Source organism: Aspergillus ibericus (assembly GCF_003184845.1).
Source record: "Aspergillus ibericus CBS 121593 unplaced genomic scaffold BO80scaffold_35, whole genome shotgun sequence".
Classification (NCBI taxonomy): domain Eukaryota; kingdom Fungi; phylum Ascomycota; class Eurotiomycetes; order Eurotiales; family Aspergillaceae; genus Aspergillus; species Aspergillus ibericus.
The window spans coordinates 329,093-345,938 of NW_020292133.1; the positions used below are offsets into that span (position 1 = coordinate 329,093).

General features: G+C 37.6%; 2 protein-coding genes and 1 non-coding gene across 3 annotated transcripts; 2 read left to right on the forward strand and 1 right to left on the reverse strand.

The window, feature by feature from the left end:
• The first annotated feature begins 112 nt into the window (after nucleotides 1-112).
• Nucleotides 113-1,393, forward strand: BO80DRAFT_427357 (uncharacterized protein). Its single transcript, XM_025719987.1, has 3 exons — nucleotides 113-291; nucleotides 362-454; nucleotides 510-1,393. The coding sequence occupies exons 1-3, from the start codon at nucleotides 214-216 to the stop codon at nucleotides 1,191-1,193; spliced, it is 855 nt and encodes a 284-aa protein (XP_025572890.1). The 5' UTR covers nucleotides 113-213; the 3' UTR covers nucleotides 1,194-1,393.
• Nucleotides 1,394-1,606: 213 nt separating this feature from the next.
• Nucleotides 1,607-7,855, forward strand: BO80DRAFT_466986 (uncharacterized protein). Its single transcript, XM_025722822.1, has 9 exons — nucleotides 1,607-1,822; nucleotides 1,906-2,088; nucleotides 2,151-2,542; nucleotides 2,595-3,062; nucleotides 3,127-3,151; nucleotides 3,215-6,780; nucleotides 6,845-7,011; nucleotides 7,103-7,367; nucleotides 7,504-7,855. The coding sequence occupies exons 1-9, from the start codon at nucleotides 1,695-1,697 to the stop codon at nucleotides 7,740-7,742; spliced, it is 5,433 nt and encodes a 1,810-aa protein (XP_025572891.1). The 5' UTR covers nucleotides 1,607-1,694; the 3' UTR covers nucleotides 7,743-7,855.
• A 220-nt stretch (nucleotides 7,856-8,075) lies between these two features.
• BO80DRAFT_t229 lies at nucleotides 8,076-8,185 on the reverse strand. The gene has a single exon. It is a non-coding gene; the product is annotated as a tRNA-Arg (tRNA).
• Between the last annotated feature and the right edge of the window lie 8,661 nt (nucleotides 8,186-16,846).

Genomic DNA, 16,846 nt, shown 5'->3' on the forward strand with positions numbered 1-16,846 from the left:
GGGCAGCGCTAGTCGACAGGGTGGAACCGCCTAGTCAGCCCCGCCCCCGGGTTTTCTCGGGTTCCTCCCGCTTCTTATCTTGGGAACTCCTATTAGTAGGCGGGCATCCATCCGGGCATCCACCCTGCGGCCCCCAAGTTCGCGCTGCTTGCCATCCATCCTGCCTGAACCTAGATTGCATCGCGATCCCCTTGCCAACCCCTCTCAGCCACCATGCCTAGCGACTACGCCCTGAAACGCACCCATGGTCAGGAGACAGTGACAATCCACGCCGCCGACCTGTATCTCCTGGTAATCACCTGCAGCAACCAACCCCTGCAGAGCCGAAGGTGGGTGATACGCTAATGAGATTGGCTGCTAGGAACACTGGAATAATGACCTTGTCATCTCGGATGAAGCCCAGCGCTCGGCGATCTTTAGCAAGTGGCTCGAGATTGGCTCGCGTGGCCGCATGGTGAGTCCGTCTAATTTGCCCCCGCTTGATAAGCCAGAACTGATCGTCGGGGAAGCCATATGTGGAACGGCTAAAGGAGATGTCTGTCGACCGAGATGATATTACAGAGGATGCGAAGGATCTCCTCGCTCGTGTCCGGAGCCCTTCGGATCGGCAGGAAGTCAGCTATACACGTCTCGTACGCACTTTTTACGGCGAAGGCTCCGATGAAAAATTGGTCGACCTGATCGCCGAGGCGGAATTTGACGAGCCCGTCTTCGATAATGCGGCACTTTACGACGCTGGGTCGAACGACGGCTTACAGTCCCTGCATGCGATCCTGACTCGGATCCCACAGATTGTCGAGGAGACGCCAGGGTTTGCCGTTTGGTACGACGAAAAGAAGCGCAAAGCCCTTGCGGAGGCGATCGAGGTCGGCCCAGACCAATTTGACTATGCGTTGGAGATCTTTCACCTGGCGGCCAAATGGGACCATGTGCTCATCTATGATAAAGAGGCCAACGAAACCCCGGGGAACGTGCTGCTGGTCTATGTCGACGACCGTGGCCGGGTCCTACGTTACTCTCGGTTGGACGGGGCTTTGGACTTGCAGGCCGCCGATGGGATGCTATACACGCGCCAGGATTCCATGCATGCATGGTGGGAGGGCGGCCGTCACGGCGAGGACTGGCAGGCCAACCAACTTGCTCAGCGATGGGGCGAGGTGGAGCACGAACCCCCTGTGGAGGAGGGTGCCTGACGGACTGTAATCTCCGAGGCACAGTCGACATAAGCAACTAGCGTCTGATCCAGCCGGATAGCCAAGGCCATTATCAGACACTTGCCGATGTAGCCGTGCTCGGGGCTCATTACCATGGTCGAACGCCAAATAACCACCATTCCTCAAGGAGTTTAGTTGGTGTGATATCACAATACGTGAATACAATGCATCTCTTGCAGGGATACCAAGAGCCCGGAGCTACTGAATATCTGGCTGTAATAAGTGGTCTCCGGAGGGTTCAACCATCCGGCACAATGGTCACTTGAGGGACAAGATAATAATACCTCGTCCCCCTTCGCTTAGGCCGTAGTAGAGACTTCTGTCCGTACCACGCAACGCAATTCGGACCGCTTTCGTTCCCTCCTTTCTTCTCATTCATGCCCTACGCTCTTTCTGTTTCATTCCCTCCTCCGTGCCCATCCCTTCTGACTTGTTCCAACTTCTATACAATCGCTTTCCTGATCCACTGACGTTGCGGCCATGTGGCGGACAGCAGTGACCACCTGGTTGGCAGCGTGTCTGCTGGCTTGGGTGGTGGTGGGCCAGCAAAGCTCGACTTGTTCGCTCACCGAACCGTGCGAAGAGGGTTGCTGTAGCCAATACGGAACGTACGAAGAGGACCTCCCCTCCAATCTCCTCTGACACCCTGCTTCTTTCTCTGATGCTGATGCTTTCCGGGACGTCACTGCAGCTGTGGATTTGGACCGCAATGGTGTGGCGATGGCTGCATTAGCAACTGCAATGCCACGGCGCAGTGCGGCCCCTATGGCGCTGTGACCGATTGCCCTCTCAATGTGTGCTGCAGCCAGTATGGCTTCTGCGGCACCACGTCGGAGTTCTGCAACAACTGTACGGCTGGCTGTACATCCGTCACGTAAGTTGCTACCGAGACCGGGAGCCCCGGTGCGATAGCGAGCCTACACTAAAGACCACCAGCGAGCCCTCGTGCACCGAGAGTACCGACGTCTCGACCCTGCGGAGAATCGGCTATTATTCCCTCAGCACCCTGGAGAGGCCCTGCGACGTCATGGAGCCCGCGCAGATTCCCGCGGGCGCCCTCACCCACATCAATATTGCCTTCATCCAGTTCACCGACAAGTGGGAGATTGACGATAGCAGCTATGGCTCCCAAGTGGCGGAGATCGCCTCGCTCAAAGACACGCATTTGGGCCTGCGAGTCAGTATCTCGGTCGGTGGGTGGGACTTCAACGACGGTTCCACGGCCAGCTACTTCTCGGACATGGCGTCGACCTCGGCCAATCGCAAGACATTTATCGACAGCGTCGTAAATTATCTGATCAAGTATGGCCTGGACGGCATCGATCTTGGTGGGCATTATAGACCCCGGTGATGAGAATGCGCCTGCTGACCAGTGTTCAGATTGGGAGTATCCGGTGGCCTCGGACAGGTCCGGTGTGCCGGCCGACAAGGAGAACTACGTTTCGCTCGTCAAGGAGATGAACGAGGCCTTTGCAGAGTACGATTTTGACCTGACCATTACGCTGCCCTGTTCCTACTGGTACATGCAGCATTTCGACATCGTGTCCATGGAGAAATACGTATCGTGGTTCAATGTCATGAGCTACGATATGAATGGCGCCTGGAACGCCGAGAGCGCATACATCGGCCCGTATATGTATGGGCTCACCAACCTAACCGAGATCGAAGAGGGCTTCGATCTTCTGTGGCGCAACAACATTGACCCTGCCAACGTGGTCATGGGAATGGCCTTTTACGGCCGCACCTATACCATGGAGACGGATGACTGCTACGAGGCCGGCTGCGAATTTGCCACAACCGGCTCGGCTGGACAATGCTCGACGACGGCTGGGATTCTCATGTACCCAGGTCAGGCTGACCCTCACAACCCCATCGAGTCGCTGCCAAGATAAGACTGACATCCCGTTTGCAGAGCTCCTGGGTATCAATCAGACCGGGTAAGCAAGCCCCTTTCGCCTCACATTGGGAAATATATATATTGATGACTGTTTTGCGGTCAGGGCCGCGACGACCTATTATGATGCCGTGTCTACCACAGTCTATACGGTTTACGGGGGAGACCAGTGGGTGTCATACGATACGGCCGAGTCGTGGCAAACCAAACTGAAGTACCTGAATGGTCACTGTATCTCTGGACTCATGATCTGGTCCCTCGACTTGGACACCTCCAGCTATACCGCCTTAGCTGCTCTGCTCGGCGACGATGCCATCACCACGGGTCTCCTCAGCAGCGGGGGCAACCTCACGAGCGCTGAACAGGTTACGCTGGCGGACCAGTATGGCGCGTATACGGGCCAGGATTGCATGGTGACCCAGTTCTGCACCGATGGCTCCAGCAAAGAACAAGGGACGGGTCAGGTGTGCCCCAGCGGGTATACATCGGTGTCCACGGCTCACGCACCCATCCAGGCGCCCGGCTACGAGATCAACGGGACATGTGCCAAAGACTGGTATCGTCACATTTGCTGTCCCACCAAATACATGCCCACTGGCTGCGAGTGGACGGATTGCGGGACGGGCGTGTGCAATGGCAACACGACATTCGTGCTGAACACGGACACGTACAACAACGCCGATGGTGACGCGAGCTGTGGGGTCAATAAGGGGCGTTCGCTGTGTTGCGATAGCACCGGTGCCATTGAGGCATGTTATTGGACCAGCTGCCAGTACGACGATCAACAACAGCCTCCCACCTGTCCGTCAGGTTATACGTACATGACCGAGCGTCACGACGATGGCAACGGCCACTTATGCTCCACGACGATGGGCAGCTCAGACCCCACCCTGTATCAGCTGCTGTACGCGCAAGCCTACTGCTGTCCCAACACGACCGTACCCGCCAACTGCTCCTGGACCTTCTCGGATAACGATTATACGTATGACCCCAAGTCCATGTGTGTGCCTGAGCAGTGTCCGGCCGGAAAGGTGGAGTACACGTCTGCGGTCGACCCGGATGACCCCGAGGTGGGCACCGACGGTAGCCTGGGAAGCATCAACTGCGATGCTTATCCCATCCCCGCCGGCACCAGCGACCGCTTTAGGTATTGCTGCAACCCGACCGAGTCCACGGAAGAAGACTGGCCCGTCGACCCAGATGACCTCTGGGCGGATGCCTATACAGCAGCGGGCTCGGACGTCGACTGGGCCTACTCCGACGATGGCGACGGCGGCGCGAGCTCCACCGACTACGGGGCGGACCCCTACGGCTTCGTCATGCTGGACGGTCCATCAGGGTCTATCGATAGCACCTTTGGGGACACCTATACGGTGGTGCAGATTGACGATAGCAGCACGACCGAGAACGCCAAGCGTCTAGCGAAGCGATCCCTGGTCACGCACAACGCCACCGTCATGGCCGCCAACTTTGATAATGCCTCCGAGACTCTCTACGTGTATTGCCAGTACGCGACGGGCTCGGACCGGTGCAACCGAATCTTCCACAAGGGCGCCATTGACACCATCATCCGGCTCCCCAGCCACGTCGGCGAGGGGCCCTGGGCGCGGGTGGTGTCCATGGATCCTGTCCTCCAGCCGGAGGCGGCGCTGCCCTCCTACCACATCCGCAAGCGCGAGGTCCAGGAGAACGCCAACCCCGTGTATGCGCTCGTAATCGACTACAACTTCCAGGACATTCAGGACACGGCCAAGCAGCCGGTCAACATACGTGTGGACTTTGCCAACCTCGAGGACTACTGGCAGACCATCGACGACTCGGCGGCCAATAAAGTCAAGAAGCGTGCCGCATTTGGCGGCGAGAATCGGAGACATGTGCCTTACCGTGACTGGCGCCGGCATGTTGATGTCGCTAAGAAGAAGCCCGCCTTCACGGCCAGGGGCTCCGCCGACTTCCATGAGCGGACAACGCAGTCGTTCGCCCCCCGCGAAGTGGTTGCGCTCGACCAGGACGCGCCTGTTGCGAAGCGGTGGTTTGGGGCTCTCAAGGCCTGGCTACAAAAGGTGACGACCATCACGAAGAGTGGGCAGGGGGACCTGCCCATGGACCTGGAGTCCAACATCCTGCTGTACAGCCAGTCGAGGGGCTGCGCCAAGGCCAATGCGGAGATGAATATCTATCTCGACACCAAGCTCGACATGGCCGCCAGCTACGCCTACTACTTCAGCGGCACCATCGTGCCGCCCGCGGTGACCGACACCTACGCGTACCTGGGGATGCAGCCGTCGTTGTATCTGGGCGTCTCGGTAACGGGCTCCGCCCAGTTGACCTACAGCTCCGACCGCCAGCAGCTCATCCCCACCTTGACCTACCCGGGCCTGGCCATCAAGGGCATCGCCGTGGTCGGCCCAACGTTTGACCTCTACGGCCAGATCGTCGGCACGGTGACGCTGAACGGCCACATGACGGTGGGCGCCTCCTACACCTTCGCCGTCTCCGAGATGTACTATCCGCAAGACAGCGACAGCGATGTCTACGACAAATTGGGCGACAGCGACAAACCGGAGCCCCTCGCCACCGGTCTGAAGCCCACGTTTGAGGCATCGGTGCAGGCCAGCGCGCAGCTTGACTTCAAAGTGACGCCCGAGGCCAGCATCGGCATCACCATCGGCGGGAGCAGCTTCCTCTCGTCGACGAGCCTAGCATCCGCGACGGTGTCAGGCTTTGTCAACAACACACTCCGCTTCATGGCCTCGGCCGCGGCGTCGGCGTCGGGTGACACAACGGGCGTGTCGGCGTCGGCGTCGTACAACTACGGGGCCTACCTCCTGTATAATGTCGGCTTCGGTGGCCAGGCCAACATCCTCAACTATGCCTGGAACCTGGCCACCACCTACCTCTATACGACAGCTAAGCAGTACGAGCTGTACAGCGGGAGCGGTATCGCGTCCACCAACGTCACCACCACCAAGCGCGACCTGGACGGCTTGCCGGGCCAGGACTGGCACCGTCTGCTGGAAGAGCGCAAGTCCCGCTCGAGGATCTCGAAACGAAGCAACGCGACCGACCTGTCAACGCATCTGTCGTGGTTGTACCGGCGCTCGACGGTCGACGATGACGGCGACACCAACATGGGCGGCACCGGTTGCTTCACGGGCGGCGTCCTGGCCTGCCCGGCAAACTCATGCAGCACGGGCGACGACTCGAGCGCCGACGGCAGCTCAGCATGCACGCCCAAGGTGCCTTCCATGTTGATCAACTGCGCGTGGTTCTCTACGGACCAGGTAACTGGAACCAAGGGGAGCGCGAATATTGAAGGTATTTGCCAGAACATGCAGACCTTCCTCAACTGGCGTAACCTAGACCTCAATCCGGGCGCCACCTTCACCTACGACACGTCCGAGGGGTCTGATGATATAAGGCGCTCCGAGACTTGTCAAGATAGTTCGTATTATGACCTGCTATCGAATGGGAATAAAGGCGGGTCCTACTGTGCCGCCCCAAACGCGCGGTACAAGACGACGCTCGGCACCACGCTGGACATCACCAGCTGTGACGAGTTTCCCCCCGCGTCTGTCGAGGAGGGTGGCAACTGGTACGGCGACGTTCCCGTTGCCCCGGCCATGTACTGTACCCCCCGGTGGCAGCAGAATATGCAAGGAAATTGCAACAGTAAGCGGCTTACCCAAGAGAACCCCGTTTGGCCTCCGGAAGCTGATCCTTTCTCTCTCTCCAGAACTCCTGCGAAATTTAAAGACCAATGTCCAGTACGCTATCGACCCCAACGAGGACGCCCTGTGGGTAGATTGGACCGACAACAACAAGTGGTTCGTGGCCAACGACTGGAATGAGATCATCACTTACCCGTATGCTATCCCTCAGGCACGGGGTATCTCCAACGCGGTATGTCTCCATTCTCTGCTGCTTACTGGCTGCACTCTTTCCCTTCCGATGAAAATATATACCGAGGGCTAACCGATCCTGACACCATTAGGAATGGGGAACCGGAGAAACTGGGGGCTGGTCGCAGAGGCGCAGCTTCACGTACGGTATTGCCAACCCTGCTTCCGATACCGACTGGGCTGCCTGGGGGGGCGCTTCTGGAAGTTGGACCTTTAGCTCTGCCGGGGGCTCATCTACTGACGCCAGCAAGATCATCTGCGCCCTCAACCTGTGGAACCAACCCAAGGTGTACGCCCTAGTGAACGATAAATATAATGCTTACTGTTACTCCGGCACAAACCCAGGCACCTTTGCAAGTACGTCAGTGTCTGTTGTTTAACCACTCTGAGCCCTTCCCCCAATTTCTCCTATCTTACGCGCATCAATCCCCCACGCTTTACACTTCGTCGTCACCTGCGGGATACAAGACGCCAATGCTAATGCAACCGACAGAAATTGTCTCTTATCCCAAGATGAACCGGTGCCTAATCACCCTTGGCGCCGCGATCACTACCCGCGACCAGCTCGACAACGAAGAGAACCTGGGTGTTCTTTACGGGCGCATCATCACGAACATCACCATCCTCGACGATGACGACAATGATGACCTAGCAGACCCTGTTCGAACTCTTGATGCAGCGGTCGAGAATAAATATCCAAATTCACCACTTGATATGCTTGGCAAGCTATGATAAACGGACTATGTCTATTGAGTGATTTGATTGCATGGGAGATAGTCACATTGAATCACGTCAGCACGATAAATACTAAGTCAGCCTCAGCTCTTGCATATGTATAATTCAACCTACATTGAAATATGGAAATCTTGGTCCCTAGGTCTAGATATATAATATACTAGAGGCTTTTTTAACCTGGCCCCGGGCCATTCGATACCCATCAGAATCAAAGAAGATGGCCAACTCGCATCTGGAAGGCAAACAAATTAGCGGTTACTGACTCGAATGACAGCTGTCCCCAAATAAAGTCAGAAAGAAGGACTGGCTAAAAAAACAAAAGAAAGGAAAAGCCCTACGTGGGGGTCGAACCCACAACCTCAAGATTCCTACATCCCTACCACATTAAGGTGAGAAATGTCGGGTAGAAGTCTTGCGCGCTACCATTGCGCCAGCAGGGCACTGATGGATGCCTATGTGAATTTATTGTTTTATGTTCCTCAAACCCTTGTCTTCTGAAGGTGGGTGTGTGATAGGATAACTTAAGAATAGCCTAACAACTATCGGGATCAAGGTCCTTGGGGTGACGTGCTAGGGTGGTCATAGAGGTCGTGAGGTCATTGGTGGCGGTTCCGAACCTCCCCGTTTTCTATAAGGTGACGTCCCTCAGTGTTAGAATACTGATCCCTCAAGGATCAGTCTATCTCGTGGATATAGGCTACCTTTGTCATTATCAGTGGAATCCTAAACGTTTGGTGGCCAGTTTCTTACCTAGTCGACAGGCCTTTTACCCTGACAAGTAGATCCTATCACAGGGTGAAAATACTCAGTACCTTAGTCAGTATAAATGAGATTAGGATTCTGTTTAACACACAAACTGAGGTCATATTACCCTTCATGTCACGGTGCAACCTCCCAAGCCGGAAAGAGAGAAATACTGCCGAGTCTTACCGCCCAACACGTGACCCCAGACATGGTTAAAAGCCACCTGTCCCCTGAACCCCGTCCGTAGCCTCGAGCTACGTCTTGTCTAACCTACTGGGGTTGGGGGATCGCATATGCGGCAGAATTAGGGTATGGATAGTTTGTATAGGAGAATAGTCTTAATATAAAATATAATAAAATTAATTTTTAAAATATAGTATTCTTATGAACTATAGATTATAAAGATTTAAAAATTTAATAATAGATAGTTTCACTACTTAACTATAAGTTTTTAAAATTTAAATTTAATAGCTACTTTCTATATTATAAATAAATTAATTAAAGTTAATAACTTTTATTATAATTTTATTAGGATTTAATAAGATTTTATTAAAATATAATATATTTTATTATATTACTAATTATTATCTAACTCTTATTTTTTAAATTAGATTTATATATATATTTTAGAATTTATATAATATTTTTCTAACTATTTATTATATTATATTATTTTATTTATAGAAGAGTAACTATTTAAGACTATTTTTGTCAAGGTGCAGGCTGGCGGGGTGTGATAGAATGGTCCGGATAGAGGCCTTATCTTATCAGCATCGGCCTGATTGATGTTCTGGCCCTATAATAGTCCAGCCGGAGTGATCTAGGTCCTTGGAATAACATACTAGGATAGTTATAGAAATCATAAGATTATTAGTAATAGTTTAGAATCTATTTATTTTTTATAAGATAATATTTTTTAATATTATACTACTAATTTTCTAAGGATTAGTTTTTATCTCATAGATATAGGCTACCTTTATTATTACTAGTGGAATCTTATATATTAAGTTAGTTAATTTCTTATTTAGTTAATAAGCTTTCTATCTTAATAAGTAGATCTTATTATATTTTAATTCTTTTTTTTAATTATCTAAGGAAGATACTACCTAAAAATTATAAGAAAATAGAATTAGTTAGTGATTGAACTAATTTAGAATTATTATTAAATATTATTTTTACTATTAAAAAGATCTAATAATTAAAAGATTATATTTATTAGTTAAAGCAAGTTAATAATTTATAATAAAGAATAGTCTATTTCTAAGGAGATTGTTTTCTTAGTAAAACCTTTTTTAAATATTATTAATTTCCTTCTAAATTTAATAAGGAAAAAGGAGAAATTAAATTTAAAGATATTTTTTACTTTATATTAAACTTTAATTTTTAAAAAAATTAGGAATAGATTATAGACCTAAAGTATATATTTTAAAAGATTTTTAAAAAATATTTTATTAAAAAATATAAAATCTTTATTACTATTAGCTACATAGACCTAGTATATAGAATAAAATAATATTATTTTACTAATAATAAGAGTCTAGAAAAGAGATAATTATTTAAAAAATTATAATCCTAATTTAAAGATTAGATATTTATATTAATTTGAAATATTACTATTTTTTAATTAGATACTATAACTTAATTTAAATAAGCTTACTAGTAATATAGCTAAAATCTATAAAAATTTTATATCTATTTTAATATTTTAAAGCAACTTTTTTCCTGTTAGATTAAGAAAGAAAAAACTTTATTATACTTTACTAAGCTACTATTAGATCTAAATTATTATATATCTAAAAATATCTAAAAATAAGAAAAAATAATATTTATTATTATCTATTATTATAAGCTCTGAAACAATAGAGGGAAATATAAATAAAATAATAATTAGTTTAATAATTATAGATTATATAAGTAAGTTCTAAATTATTATTAAAATAAATTTATAATAAATAATATAACAAATTATAAAGAAAACCCCATTGGAAAAAGTAGTAAATAATTATAATATTTTATATATAATAATATATAATATTTTATAAACTATTATCTTATTAAAAGTAGAAAGATTTAGTTTGTTAAAGTCTATTAATTTTTATTAGAATTAGAGAGAAAAATAAAGAAATTAAAATAATTCTTATAATTTTAACTCTCTTACTTAAAGTAAGGATTATTAATTATTTTTATATTTTTATTTATATTTAAAATAATCTTGAAACTTTTATAAACTTAGATAAATATACTAAAGTAAATATTATTAATTATTAATTTATTAAAACTTATAAATTTTAACGTGCTCCAGTCATTGTATTTAGAATTAAAATAATTAATTAATTTAATATTTTTATTTATAATGTATAGATTCTTATTATTACTACTAATTTATAAGAAAATACTTGAACTTTTAAATAATATTATATAAAAATTAATAAAGATTAATAAAGATTTTTAGCTAGATAGTAGCCTTGTTCTATTATTAATAATTATATTTTAAAATTTATATATTATTTTATTGGTATAGAATTGCTTATAGTAGTTTAATATATTATTAATTTTTTTTACTACTAAATTTATTAAAGTAATTTAAAATTTAATAAAAATATATATTATTATTAAGTTTTCTGAAGATATCTGGCTATTTAAGAAAAAATCTTATAATTTATGACTAAATCTTAAACTATTACTAATTAAACTCTATTTATTCTATAATATTTTCTTTATAGATTTTTTTTAATAATTATCTTTTTATAGTCCTGTAGACTATATTATTAATTTTAAATTTAATAAAATATTTTTATATAGTTTTATATATTTTTTTTAAAAGCTGAACTTAAAGTTTTACGGGAATATATTAAAGAAAATCTAAAATTAGGTTAAATATAGTTTTTTAAGAATCCTATAGGAGCTCCTATTTTTTTTATATTTAAAAAAAATAGTAGTTTATATCTTTGTATAGATTATAAGGGTTTTAATAAAATCTTTATTAAAAATTATTATTTTTTATTTTTTATTTTATTTTTATTTCAGAGATTTTTGACAAGGTTTTAAATAATGAATATTTTCTAAAAATTTATATTAAAGAAGGGAATGAATGGAAGACAGTGTTTTATACTTAATATAATTATTTTAAATATATAGTTATATTATTTAAATTAATTAATATTCTAGTAATTTTTTAAAATTATATATATATTATACTCTGTGGATTTCTTAACAATTTTTATATAATATATCTAGATAATATTTTTATTTTTTTACTAGATAGGGAATCCTATATAAAATATATTTATTAAATACTAAAAAGACTCCAAGAAATTAAGCTTTATATAAAATTATTAAAATACTTATTTTATTAATTCTAAATCAAATTCCTAGAATATATTATTAATATTAATAATATATCTATAGATTTTTATTAAATAAATAATATTATTTTATAATTATTACCTAAAAGTTATTATAATATTTAAATCTTTTTAAGATTTTATAATTTTTATTGATAATTTATTTAAAATTATTTTTATATTATATTATTTCTTACCTCTTTACTCTATGGAGTAATTAATGGATAAAAATCTATAAAAATTAATTAAATTTATATAAATAAATAATTTTTTATTATCTAATTATTATTTTTTAGTAAGTATTTTTATTAATATATTTTAATTTTATGAAACTCTAACATTTAAAAACTAATATCTAAAGAAGATATAAATAAGATCTAATTCTAATTTAATAGTAAGAGTATATTCTATCTAGTTATTTTTTAGTTTTGTAAGTTTTCTAGTGCTAAATTAAATTATAATATTTTAAATTAAAAATTATTTATTATTATTTATTTTTTTAAATAATAGTAATAATATCTCGAGGAGACTTTCCAGATAATTAAGATTCTATTTAATTATTTAAATTTATAATTTTTTATGTGTTAGACTAGAGTTAATAAGAGATAAATTTAATAGCTTATAAATTTAATTTTTTTTAATTTCATTATTAAATATAAAATAGAAAAGTTAAATTTAATAGATAAATTTTTTAAAATACTTACTAGTCCTAGGTAGAGTCTACTCTTTAAAAAAACTTTTTAATTCTAATTTATAAATATTTTATAAATATATTATCCCTGATAATTAAAGATTTAGTAAATATAAAATCTTAGTTTAAATCTTAAGATATATAAGATTATTCTGGATTTAATATTTATATAATATTAAGTTTAAAAAATCCTAATAGTTAAACTGGTGTAGAGATAGCTGATTAAATTATTTAAAAAAATTTATTTTAAAAAAGATTTATTCTTTAATTTATAGTAATATATGTATATATTAATATATAAAATATTTTTATAAAATTATATTTTTTTAAATTAGACTAGAGATAATATATATAGAAAAAATATATAGATGTAATAGTTATTTTATAAATAATATAATATTTAATAATTCTATAAGCACGAAGCATCATAATTATTTTTTTAAATAAATAATAATGAAAAGACTTAGAAACATAATATAAATACTAATAGTTAAAAAAATATAATATTTAATAAACGAAGCTATTATGAAAGATAAAAAAAGTATAAAAGAGAAGAAAAAGAAATAATAGTACTAATATTAATATTTTAGTAGACTATTATTATATTAGAATAAAGTTATTTACTGATTCTAACTATAATAATAATAATAATAAATATGAACGTGTTATAGTATTTTATATTTTTCTTATTTTATAAAAACATATTAATAGTTATTTTAAGATATATTTTCTATTATTTATTATATTTTTATTATAAAGTTATTTATATACAGCTTTCTGAGCTAGGAGGCTCAGTTTAATAAAAAAAAGATAATTATAATAAAATAGTTTAGATAGAGTTTTTATTTTATTAATATTAGTCTGACTGATGTGCTAGTCTTAAAATAATCTAGCTGGGATAATCTAGGTTCTTGGAGTGATATATTAGGATGGTTATAAGAGTTATAAGATTATTAGTAATAGTTTAAAATCTATTTATCTTTTATAAAATAATATTTTTTAGTATTATATTACTGATTCTCTAAGGATTAGTCTCTATCTTGTGGATATAGGCTATCTTTATTATTACTAGTGGAATCCTATATATTTAGTAGCTAATTTCTTACCTAGTTGACAGGCCTTCTACCCTAACAAGTAGATCCTATCATATGGGGGTAGTAGGATAGCAGGTTCTGGTGGGCGGGCAGTGTTCGGGTGTGATAGGATCTACTTGTCAGGGTAGAAGGCCTGTCGACTAAGCAAGAAACTAGCCACTAAACGTATAGGATTCTACTGAGAACGACAATATAACCTATATCTACATAGAGAGACTGATCCTTGGAGGATCAGTAATCCAATATTAAAGAATGTTATATTATAGTAGATAAGAAAATCTTAAACTACTACTGATAATTTTATAACTTCTATAACTATTTTAATATGTCACCCCGAGGACCCAGACCACACTGGTTAGATTATTATAATATTAAAATATCAGTCAGGCCACTACTGATAAGATAAAGCCTTAATCTAGATTATTTTATTATAATTATTCTTTTTTCTACTAAGCTGAGTCTTCTGGCTCGGGAAGCCATGTATAAATAACTTTATAATAGAAATATAGTAAAAAGTAAGGAATAAGTTTTAGGATAGCTATCAACGTATTCTTATAGAATAAAAGAAATATAAGATACCGTGATACATTTATATTTATTATTATTATTATTATAGTTAAGATTAATAAATGGTTTCGTCTCTAGCGCGATAGTGGCCTACTATAATACTAATATTAATATTATTATTTTCTTCTCTTCTTCTATATGTTTCTTTTATTTTTTCTAATAGTTTTTTTTATTTATAACTATAGTTCTTTTAACAGTTAGTATTTATATCATATTTTTATATTTTTTTATTACTATTTAATTAAAAACTTTATTATAATATTTTATATCTGTAGAACTGTGAAGCAGTATACCACTTATAATTTAATAATTAAATTTAAGTATTTACTCTATATATATTATTTTTAATTTAATTTAAAAGAATATAAGGCTGCTGCTAGCGTCCCGTTTATTATTTATTATATTTTTAATAGTAAGACTTTAATTTTTTACTAATACTGTTATAAGGGGAACAAGAAATATAATTCTATAAATATTTTATATATTATTATATTATTTATTTATTAATATAATTAAATATTAATAGAAATATTAGGTAACACCTGTGATCTAATAGATATTTTTTAATAATTTAATAAACTATTAAAGATTGAAGATTAAAATAAGAAATTATATATATATTTATACACTAGTAGTTTTAATTTTGTAAAAATCTATAAAAATATAGAGACTATTTATATTATAAATCTTTATTTTAAGAATTTAAAAAAGAACGTGAGTTAATAAGTAATTATTTTCTAGAATAATTTATTAACTAAATACTAGACAGATATCTATGGATACTAGTAATATTTAACTATCTAATATAATATTATAGCGCGCTAATTTCTCTATTTTAGTATTAACGCGATATATTTAGAGTTTTATTAATATAATATATAAATACTTCTATACTTATTACTGGAAGATATGGGCTTTACTATATAGATTATAATAATAATTATTTTATTTTAAAAGATTATAAATATAATTTATAAATATTTTTCTAATATTTTAACATTTTCTAATAATAATTTAGAGAATAATTTAAAAAATGGAGAAAAGATAATAATAATTCTAGAGATTTAAATTATTTATAATAGTTTTTCTATGTATATTTTTATTATTTAATAAATATATTAATATTTAATATTCATTGATACTTTAATATTAGTTTGGAGATATTACTAGCTAAATATATATAAATACTTTTTATTATCTTATATAGGATGATATAATATATCTTTTAGTGTATTTAACTTATAGTTAAAAAAATTAAAAAGAAATTATATGATTTAGTATATCTATAAAGTATATATTTAGTATAAAGATTATTTAATAGTAATCTTCCATGATTTTATTAGCTTTAGTAATTTTTAGTGTTTTCTTTAGTAATTTTTAATATATCCTTATATATTAGCTATATTTTTATTAGGGATTTATTAGTTATATTTACTAGACTATTCTTTTTATTTAATTAAATAGTAGTCTTGGTTATTGTATTATTAGTAATCTTTAATTTTTTTAATTTTTTATTCTTTCTTATTGTCTAGCTTTAGTATTAATAGTATCTCTTTATAGTCTGTACTAATATTTTATAATTCTAATAATAAGATATAAAATATATTATAAATTTATTTATATTTTTTAAGTAAATATAGGTGGTACGCTTGTAATCTAATTTATTTTAAAATTTAAAAAGATTTTATAAATTTTAGAGCTAATTTTCTCGATTCCTTGAATTATAGATTTTAGATTGATAACTTAACTAAATCTTTTTTTTTAAAGTAGAATAGTTTTTTATACTTATTATAGTGTTCCTTTTACTTTTCTATAGTTTTTTATTATATTTTTTAGAGTTGTTTTCTTATTTATTTAAATTTTTTAATTCTATTTTATATAGCTGGGACTTCTTACTGTTAAAAATTATTTTTAATTCTAATATAGAAATCTAGTAAATAGTTATAAAGAATTTTACTAAACAGTTGTCTAGTGGTTGTATTATCTATATTATTATAAATAAATTAAGTAGTTAGTAATATAGTAGTCTAATTTATAGAGAACTGAATAGAATAGTACTTTAAATAATATTTTAAAATTTAGTTTATTCTTTCTATTTGGCTATTAGTTTGTGGATAAAATATAGTAGAAAGTTTTAAAATTATATAACTATTATAGCTTAAGTTTGACTAAAACTTATTAGTGAATATTAAATCTTAATTAGATATAATTTTATTAGAGGATCCGAATACTAGTTTAACTTATTAATGGAAGAATTTAGCTAGGTTTAAAATTATTATAGTTAATAAAATAGTAAAGAAAAGGTAATATTTTAAAAATTAATTAATAATAATAAGAATAGAGTTAATGGTTTGTTTATATTAGATAATTAGAGATAATTTTATAATAAAATCTATTAATAATTCTGTAAAGGGATAAGAAGGAATTAGTAATAATTTAAAATTATTATATAATTAATATTTTAGAGCTATATTACTTTAATATATTAAATAAGTTTAGATATATTTAACTATATTCTTATATAGTCCACTCTAGTGGAATTTTTTATATAATAATATTTTTATTTAAGTTCTTTTGAAGTATCCCGTTAATAAATTATTATAATATAGATAAATAAGTGTTTAACATAGTGTTTTAGAAGATGGAATATAAAAATAATTC

Bases quoted from the DNA above. Each gene is read 5' to 3' on its own strand.
- BO80DRAFT_427357 (XM_025719987.1), top strand. From the start codon at position 214: ATGCCTAGCGACTACGCCCTGAAACGCACCCATGGTCAGGAGACAGTG. The intron at 292-361 runs GTAATCACCTGC...ATTGGCTGCTAG, and splicing joins CCGCCGACCTGTATCTCCTG to GAACACTGGAATAATGACCT. The intron at 455-509 runs GTGAGTCCGTCT...TCGTCGGGGAAG, and splicing joins TTGGCTCGCGTGGCCGCATG to CCATATGTGGAACGGCTAAA.
- BO80DRAFT_466986 (XM_025722822.1), top strand. From the start codon at position 1,695: ATGTGGCGGACAGCAGTGACCACCTGGTTGGCAGCGTGTCTGCTGGCT. The intron at 2,089-2,150 runs GTAAGTTGCTAC...AAAGACCACCAG, and splicing joins GCTGGCTGTACATCCGTCAC to CGAGCCCTCGTGCACCGAGA. The intron at 7,012-7,102 runs GTATGTCTCCAT...TGACACCATTAG, and splicing joins CACGGGGTATCTCCAACGCG to GAATGGGGAACCGGAGAAAC.